The 9,841-nt window shown below is 43.9% G+C and overlaps 1 protein-coding gene across 1 annotated transcript; it reads right to left on the reverse strand.

Moving 5' to 3' along the window:
* Positions 1-9,461, reverse strand: LOC308168202 (piwi-like protein 1; the record flags this gene model as incomplete). The annotated part of the gene is made up of 20 exons (XM_080542704.1): positions 1-117; positions 601-748; positions 859-984; positions 2,586-2,739; positions 2,905-2,975; positions 3,076-3,179; positions 4,103-4,303; positions 4,408-4,480; positions 4,823-5,010; positions 5,235-5,349; positions 5,479-5,596; positions 5,699-5,825; positions 5,923-6,031; positions 6,271-6,468; positions 6,582-6,662; positions 7,304-7,425; positions 7,687-7,901; positions 8,063-8,191; positions 8,658-8,760; positions 9,387-9,461. The coding sequence occupies 20 exons, from the start codon at positions 9,459-9,461 to the stop codon at positions 1-3; spliced, it is 2,574 nt and encodes an 857-aa protein (XP_080398830.1).
* Between the last annotated feature and the right edge of the window lie 380 nt (positions 9,462-9,841).

The following is a 9,841-nucleotide window of genomic DNA, read 5'->3' on the forward strand; positions in this document are numbered from 1 at the left end:
TCACAGGTAGTAGAGGAAGTCATCCAGCTTCATGTTGGGCTCTCTGTGGATGCTCTGTCCCACCAGGAAAGCAAGCTTGTGGGCATACTGACAGGGTGCAGGCACTCGGATGATCCCCTGAAATAATTGGGGGAGACAAAATCAACGACAATTTATGCATCAAAAAACAACTTGCATGCCTGAAATGGGAAAACCATATGTAAATACAGTATGTTTGATTTCATAACCAATATGGATACGTATCAGTAGGTTTAAGATGTGTTTCAATGTGAACTACACCCTGTTCATGCCTGCATTTGAATTACTGACCAAGAGAATAGTTTAAGCAGACTTTTACCCTGTAATTTTGTGCATTTGTTGTTTTCATTACTCTAAAGTAGACATATCCACACACAAAGAATCATGTTATAAAACAATCTCTGAGTAAATATATCTCGCTTTGAATGCCCTGATGTTCCAAACTCCCAAGATCCCCCCCTCTCTCCCCGTCACAACAGACCTCACACGTTTTGATAGCTATGATGCAGCTGCACACGAAATAATGAAAGTTCGGGTAAACCTCCCCTTTAAAACTACTACTGGAAAGACAACCCAGCATACCTGCCAGTTGAAGTACATGTGGCAGAGTTTGTAGGTCAGTTTCTGCATGTGGTCAGGCTTCAGTCCACTGCTGTCATACACCACATTGTAGTGGGTTGGGGAGACGCTTCCCTGTCTAACAGCTTGGCTGACAATGAAGAAGTCGTACCTGAAAATGGGAAATTGCAACTGTAGCCACCGTTTTAAGACTGGATAAAGCAGACATAGCACATCTCTGGAAAAACAACATATTTTCTGAATTGCGTATTGAATCGATACCATTCTGGGCGGGTGACCTCAGTGTCGATGACTGTTCCAGGGGGTGGGTTGGCCATCTTGCCGCCAACTTGGGCAAAGAACCTGGAACTGATCCGCTTCTTCACAACCACCACTGTGAGTTTGGGTCTAGGAGGGGAAGAGAGAAAATACGATCAGAATGATTGGTGATTGAATGTGTTAAAGGGAACCCTGGTTATTAAGACACAGTGTTTCCTCTATATGCATTGATTCGTGGCGGGCCGCCACAAATACATTTTCTCCGCCACTAATTGATTCAGGCTGCGCAACGAGAAAGGCAGCGAGGAATTATGATCGGAGAATAGAAAAAGAAAAAGCAGATTTAAGCTAGATTTAGGCCGCTTTCAGACCTACATTTCGTTCCGATTTCGTTCCGATGTTGCAATTAACCTCGTCGGCAACGCGCTTGCAAAGCAATTTTGTGATTGGTCAGAATTTAGCGGATTTCAGGAAATCCCTCTCCTCTCCCTTCGCCCGTCGCCGGTCCCTTTAATCCCGTATCCTAATCGAAAATGCAACATCAGCGACGACTGTGGGTTATTGCATTTACTGCTGTTCTCTGGTTCATGTGCTTATACCAGTGCTCAGTATACAAGTATTTTAAATGAACATTCGTAATGTAGTCTCTGATGTTCATGGTCAACTAAATCAGGCTATTTTGTGAAACAAATAATGTTCCTGCAAATGGGTTAACCGAGCAGCCTCGCACCTAACGCTAGCATCGAACTATAGCATAAACGTTGGTAAATGTCATAAACGACACAGTATTGGCAGGGGAAAAGAAGGGGAGTCGAATCTTTATTGACAACGGATGCTGGAAAAACATGCATCTAAAATTCAGGGAACATTTGGACAATAAGAGACACAAGGTGTGGTCGCATGGTCTAATTACAGGGCAATATGCGCGGGGCAACAATTATCTATAGCCTCTAAAATCACCACGAACAGAACGGCAGAGGTACGGGTAAGCAGGGCTCATGTCGGTGTCATCAAAGGTAAAAGTTGGTTTTCTTTAACTCAGCTGATAGCATTACCTTGCTGTTGGTTGTTTACCGAATGCTCCATCTGACTGTCACACTGTGATTTTACTTGTGTAAACAGTTAATGAGTAACTTTAGACGGTTTTGTGCGTGTACTCTCATGTAGGCTTGCAATACTTTGTATTGATGAGCTGATCTTTCATTGTGACTGTAAGTCGCAAGTTTATATTCTACGGATGTTGTTCAGTGCTGTATGCGCGTTCCCGGTTCCCTGTGTACTTCATATTCGATGAGCTGATGATCTTTCTCTGTGTGTGTGTGTGTGTGTCTTGGGCGTATCTGTCAGTCACATGTATATGTTCAGTGCTGTATGCGCGTTCCGCATGTTCTGCTGCAGCTGTAGGATATCTTGGTATTTGATCACCTTCTATATAAAAATCACCGTTTTTTTTTATTTTTTTATGTTGCCACCCTTTAGTTTTTGGTGAAATTACGTCTTTGTTTTGAGCGCCAGTGCGCGTTTCATGTGCGTGCAATTTTTTTTTTTTTACCACTCCGCCACTAATGTGAAAAATCCTAGAGGAAACACTGAAGATATGTCGGCCTTAATACGCTCTAATTGCCATCTCGTACTAAAATATGTTGGTAGAAAGACATGAAAAATGTTAGAGTATGTTAAAGTATGTTAGAAATCCTCAATTAAGGTGTAGGTCCTTAAGGTCCTCTTACGTGTAGTCCTTTCCCATGGTGCTGATTGAGTCCAGGATCTGTGGCACTTCGTAGTTGACCACACTCTGCAGCATCCCGTCCCCCACTCCGTCTCTGTAGATAATGATGCGTGAGGGCAGGCACTGGTTGTGCTTCAGCCAGGCCTTCAGTGCACCTGGGAAAGAGAGCCTGTACTTAGGATACTAGGGATCATTCTCATGCTTCTCTGAGGGATTATGTTGAAAAGAAGACTTGGAAGACATTGTTACAATGTGGCAGTCAGTGGTCAATTTTGATATGGTATCTTATTTGAAATGCTTTGTTGTTTCATTGAACTTGCCTTGCAGAGCCACTTTCAAGCCATCCATGATCTCCTGACCACGGCTCTGAACCACACACTTGGAGAACCACCTGGAAAACAAGAGGAATCAGTTGGTACTGGCTACCAACATTGGTGGTAAAGAGCACATTCATAACCCAAGGCCATGCTTCTCCATGCTCATCCACATACCTGGACATGCCCTTGTTGAGACTGGCCACCAGAGCTCCAATGGACCTGTTCCCTGCAGCTATGTCGTGGTAGCAGTCAATGCCCACGATCATCAGCTGCTGGAGCTGTGAAACAGAGGCAGGTGAAGTTACACCTTACAAAGTTTGGTTTAGCACATGCTTCTATTGAGATACATGGGGTGGAACATAAGATTGTGGATGGAGATCACATAGGTGTGAAATGTGTGGTTGTAGAAATAGAACACGCTGTAGAAATTGTACCTGCACCCATGAGAGGTATTCAGTCAGATAAATGTTATCCACATTAAAAAGGGAAAGTTTATCCAAAATTCATGTTCATGTGTATTTCTGGTCAATCCATAATGCATACCGTCTCAAACTATCATCATTTCAAAACGTATCATAGCTATCAAAACTCAAAGTCTATGTTTACTTCCTAAAAAAGCCCCAGAGTTAATATAATCTGGAATCGGGAATCTTGAGCAATTTGGAACATCAGGACTGATGACGGCATTCAAAGCGAGATATCTTGACCGTTTATATATATACTGTATATCTTCACCGTTTTTTTTTTTTGAAATTTGTTTTTCAGATTTTATCCCCTTTTTCACCCAATTTGGTATCCAATTGAACCCAACCTAGCATCCAATTATCCCCTGCCTATTGCGTAGGATCCGCCGCACGACCCCGTGGCCGGCAGTCCCAGAGGAGATCGCCAGGCAGACTAGCTGACTGGCTCCTCGAGCCCAGCACCGTTATTCCGGCACCCCGGGGGCGCTGTCGCGCGACGGATCCTTGTCCGGAAATATTCCTATACCGCCCTCGGGAGCGGCCGCTCAATATGCCGCTCCCTGTGTGTGCCCCGGCCATATCCGGGTCTGGCGAGCTGGGATTCGACAACAAATAATAAAATTCCACTTTAAACTTATCATGAGCATTGGTCTGTATGTGCACAGCCGTTTTTTTATATACTGGGCCCCAACAACATTTGTGACTTTGGGTTTATTTCAATTCACTGTGCGACTTACTGGGATCTCCACACTCCAGAGCTCTCCTCCCATCTTGCAGTTCATCTGCAGGGCAATCTTGGTGGCCACAGTCATGACGACCTGTTGGCGGGAAAGGGTGCGAGCCAACACACACTGGCTGGGGGTGGGACAGTCCACACACAGGTACTTCTTCACACTGTCATACTTATCCTTCCTGTTGCTGGGGAGGATCACCACCACCTGAGGAGGTAACACACATGCTTTAGTCCTCATTCAACACCTAGAGGTGGTTACCTGGACACAGATTAAGACGATTGCTAGACATGTTATGCTCAGAGACTAACCATCTGGGTGGTCTCTGTAACGTTGTGCTGCAGAGCCCTGAGCAGAGACTCCTGGCGGTCCTCGTACTCCACCCTGTACACAGACCAAAACTGTCAAAGCACTGGGACATCTAACCAATGGGACTTCCACTGATGATACCATGTTCATTTTCAGATAACACCCAAGTATGATTGGCAAAGAATACTCAAGGCTTTGTAAAACACCTGTGGTACAATACTGCAGCTTAAAGTGCTCATTAACTCAAGCTTGGAACCTTAATTCTAGCTGTGCCCATTCACAGCTGGACTCACCGTTGTAATCAACTTAGGTATCATATGTTGCTCCCTGCCACTAGGTGGTGCTATAGCACTGTGTGTGTGTGTGTGTGTGTGTGTGCCTCCTTCCAGTCTCCTCCAACCCAGAGTGAGAACTCACATAACAGGCCTCTGCATGCGGATGCCCATGGGTGGGGACACCTTATTTAAGCCGTCCAGGAGGGCGTGGGCTACGTCAGCGTTGCGGTGGGTAAAGAACATGATCCAGTTGTCCAGTGGCCGGCTGCTGATCAGGGGGATCCCCCTCATTTCTTTGGACCAGTCTGCTGCCAAAGCGTTGTAGTCGTACTGGGAGACAAAAGAAAAAGAAAAAAAAAGTTTTTTTAGTTTGTTGCAATCACAGATTATGACAGGCATATACATGCAAATACATGACCAGCAAACATTCTTGTTTGGAGCTAGATCAGTACATGTTGCAGTAAAACAGAAATGTTTAGCAAGAGCTTCAAACTGCAGGTAACAAGTACTGTAATAAGCCACACTGGGGACATCATTTCTGATGTATACAATACCGATCTGGATCCTTGGATAATCCTCTCAGTAGGGAGGACTCTGCCTGTGAGGTTCAGGAGTTTGTTGTCAAAGTTGAGCCCCCAGGTATTAATTTCAGCCTCAGCCTCAGGGTTCCTGCAAGGTGGTCAGTTTTGCAATCAACGTTGTGATATCAATATTGTAACCACTTAAAGCTGGGGTGTAGAGTCAACATTACATCAGTGCAAGGCTGCTCATAGTCAAACCATATAGAGTGTGACGTACTTGTGGATGTTATTGACAAAGCGATTGAGACGCTGCTCCCTCTGCTCTGGGTTCAGTCTGGTGTGGGTGGCCAGGTCCTTCATGATGTTGAAGTCACTGCGCATCTTGTCCGTCAGGCCTATAAAAAATAAAAAATAAAGTAGCAGTGTATATAATACTAAAATAAATACTGTCCATAAGTAGTGTTTGTGAGGTTTCTCTAGTGTCAAGTCAGTGGTACCTGTAAGGTAGCAGAACTCAGGGATGAGCATGGCTGGGCCAGGGGGCGGCCCCCCAGAAGGGCCCATCTTCTTCACATGGCTTACCAGAAGGGCCTGCCGGTTGTCGGTGATGTCCAGACTATATTGCTGAATGAAAGTGTTAAATCATAATGAGTTCAGTGGTTACTGTGACACATGGTCAGTGATATGGTCTGATAGTTTAAGTTTATGAGACAACACCTACAGTTTTGTAGTATTCTTTGAAGGAGATGTCAGAGTCCCCTCTCTTGAATGTGTTAGTAGGAGTGTGGTCCCATGCGATATCATCAATCCTGTAGGTCTTGTTATTGTACCTGAGAGAAAAAATTCCCATAGACAGTTGGTTGTTATAAATGTGAATGTTTCTTTGCAACAATGTAAAAGTGGTTATTATAAGGTTGAATAAACATTTAGTTTTTAAAAAATAAATAAATATGAATATGCACAAATCTAAGTAGAGCTTAGTGCTTAGTACCTACTCTGCATTACTGTAAAGCGTTACCGTAGAGAAACAACAGTTGTATCTCTGCGTTCATCTAGTGGTGGGTCTTACTTGGTGAGGACAATTTGGCCCACCAGCTCCTTGGTGCAGGCCTCCATGAAGCGCTGGTCCCCACACTGCTGCTTGAGATTGCCCATGAAAGCGAGCACTGTTTCACTGCGCAGAACCTTGTGGCTCACATCCATACTTAGCATGATGCCCGACTCATACTGCAGGATGGTGGTGGTGAAGCCAGGCCAGATGGTCAGTCTGAAGAGCACATGCATACAACATGCCACACAATGAAGGACACAACAACATCTTTATTCTGTCTCTTTTGTCTTTATGGGTAAAACCACTGCCGAGACAGGTAAGGCACAGACCTGTGCTGTGGGATATTGAGTGGTTCATTTGGGTCGTAGTAATGGCGTCCAATTTGTTGCATGTTTAGTATCCGCAGCACCCTAGAACAAACAGAGAAAAACATTTTTACAGACAATGACGGAATAGAGACCGACAGAGAATGAATGAATGAATGAATGGTCTTTATTGTCATTGATATAGTACAGGTACCAAACAACGACATTTGGGAGGGGGGGCTCCCCTGGTGCTAGGAAAAAAACTAAAAACAAGAAGGGAAAAGAGCTGGTTTACATAAATAAAGGCTATGTACACTATCCACTATACTATACTATACAAATTAAAACACTGTGCTGTACTCTATGCTATGCTATACCTATTCTAACATTTCCTATCTCTGAACCTTATGTACCCGAGGGTTGTCATATTGCACATAGTGTTATTGCACATTCATTTAAAGTGTCGCAGTTTGCAGGTTTGAAATGTTCACAGTTGTGTTTCAGTATTGCACTTGATTTCAATCTAGTAGCTGCCATCAAATTGTCTAGATTGTCCAGGGCCTAGAACCTAGGTCTTTGCTGTGTTCAGGGCCTGAATGGCCCTGGGGTAGAAGCTGAGCTTCAGTCTGTTTGTCCTTGCGAACATGGTCCTGAACCGCCTGTCCGAGGGCAGCCGAGCAAAGAAACGTGAGTTTGTGTCTTATTATAGGTCAACACAACCATAACCTTTCACTGGGTGCTCTGACCTTCTGAAGATGATGTTGTAGAACTGCAGGCACACTGGAGAGGTGGGTGGCAGCTCATTGGTCAGAGTGATCGTGATCTGGACATCCTCTCCATGGTTGGTCCGAGACTGAAGTACAGTTTCCTACAAAATACAATGGAAGCTCTGTGTCAAGGTTTCTCAATGAATTACAATTACAACATGCTTCTCAAAACAGCATGTGGGAGCTGATCCATCAGCTTTAGATCATACTGTAGTTAGTATGTTTTTCACTCTTGCTCCAACAATTAACAGTTAACTACTTTGACAAGTTCTTACATGCCGTTTGGTAAATTATGATCTTAGTCTATCACAAATCCGAGTGATGGAGCCATCAGAAGAACCGAACCCTCTCGTGTACTGTACCCGGTTCTCAAGTCTGTGAGGCAGGAAGAGGAGGGCTCCATCAAAGGTGCGGGCTGAGCCTAGCGTCTCGTTATGATGATACAAGAGGGCAGAACGCAGGCGGCGGGACTCTATGGGGGGCTTGTAGTCCACATGGTACTGGTAAAGCACCCACTGAGGGCGGGAAAGGATGCGGAAGAAGTTGGCTTTCAGTTGAATAGGAGAGCCAGAGGACCCTGAAGACATATCACAGATGACAGCATTATATTACAGAAAACAGAACAATGACATTCTTCTGCAATGGGTTTAATGAGGATTTCATACATGGATTTATCATGTTGTTCATTATTCTAAAACGACACTATAATTGTGACCATGTAATGGCTGGCTAACACACCAGTCTTGGATTCCTTGACATGCTCCATGGCCTGCCTGGTGTTGATTCCTACATCATGGAAATCACCACGGCGTCCACCCCTCTCTCCGATCTTCACCTGCTGAAAGCCTGAAGATATCTTAAGAAGATCTGTGGAAACAAAGGGCAGAGAAATAATGCAGTTTCACTCACTCTCATTTCACATTAAACACATTGATTGAACACATTTCAAATGTAAAATGTTAGGCTTGACTACTGGTATAGGAGAGGAAGAATTAAAAGTAAAAGTGCACTACCAGTCCGATTAAAGGCTTGACAGGTAGACCATATGCGCAGAAAGACATGATTAATCAATGCTTGCAGTAACGTTTCTGTTCACTGTTTTCGTTCCCTCAACTCTCAAATCCACTCGCCATGAACAAACATTTGAACAAGTTACAGAAGCAACTGCGTTCCAGACAAACTCGACCTCCAACTCAATGGAACGCATCATACACTGAAAATTCACTGGTGCATATTGAACCGTGGATGGCGAACCATACAGTTCAATATAAACAGAGAACCGTTGCACCCCTAATATGCATTAGCTACTTTAAATGACCATAGAACACAGCACCTTCTGAGGACACAAGTCCCGGGGCAATTTTCTGTCTTCCACGACCCACAAGTTGACCCTCAGAAGTGGAGTGAACTGGCCGTGCTTCCTCCTGAGGGGGAGCCTTTAAGAAAAAACATTAAAATGTAATCAAAAATACTTTATTGAAAGCCCTTACCAGTTCCTATAATAACTCATGTTTCATATCAACAACACTCCACAAAATTACTGTGAAAACTCATAAAGGTAAGTGAAGTAATCTTAACCACTCAATTAGCAGTGCAAGAGCATTCAAATACAGTCAGAACTGAATTAATGATATGCCTAAAAACTATTACAGTGACAGAATACAATAGTGACCTTATAAATTCAGCATTACATTTGTTGTCTTCTGGCAGAGATGCCATCATAGGATTATTTAGCCCGATCCATTCTCATCCTATTATATTTATATCGAGGATACACTACACAATTTATAAAAATCTTCATACCGGAAAACCTCTGACATTTTGTGATCACCCTTGCCCAAATTATTGTGTCTTGCTGTTGCTCTCTCCAAGATCAGGGGTTCTCACATCACACATTTAAATTTATACATTTACATAAGATTTGACCATCAAGACCCTACAGTAGCCTCAATTCATACAGCCATGTTGGTACAGCCATGCGTAACGGCGAAATCCTGTGGGCAGAATTAATTCCTACAATATGTTGGTAATTGATGTGTATAAGGATTCTTAATGAACTCACCGACAGCGCCCCTGGTGGCCCAGTCTCTTGACCGCGTGCACGACCCCTCGGTCTGGCTCTGGCTCGACCCGTCATGTTAGGGTTTGGGTTAACACTGGAACATACGTCAACATTGGGATTTGAAAATAAGGGTTATCCCCCGCACGCCCCCCCCACCACCGTCCACAAACCATACCCCTTACATTTAGACAAGGGGACACAGTCAATCAACCACCTGCTTCAGTGCAACAAGAATTGGGTTAACTAGTTCCTATGATGAAGTAAGTGACTACAGGTGATCAGAATCAGATACCTGGTTGAAAGTAAAATACTTTGAACATCCCTGCATGAAAACACAAAAGGGCATATCAATTCAGCACATTTATTTATACATTACTTGACACGATGATGTCAATGGGAATTTAAGAGCGGCGCAATGCTACCAGCGATGATTTCAAAACGGAGATAACCGAGGC

The sequence above is a fragment of the Nansenia antarctica genome, assembly GCF_963989245.1.
Source record: "Nansenia antarctica genome assembly, chromosome: 12".
Lineage (NCBI taxonomy): Eukaryota > Metazoa > Chordata > Actinopteri > Argentiniformes > Microstomatidae > Nansenia > Nansenia antarctica.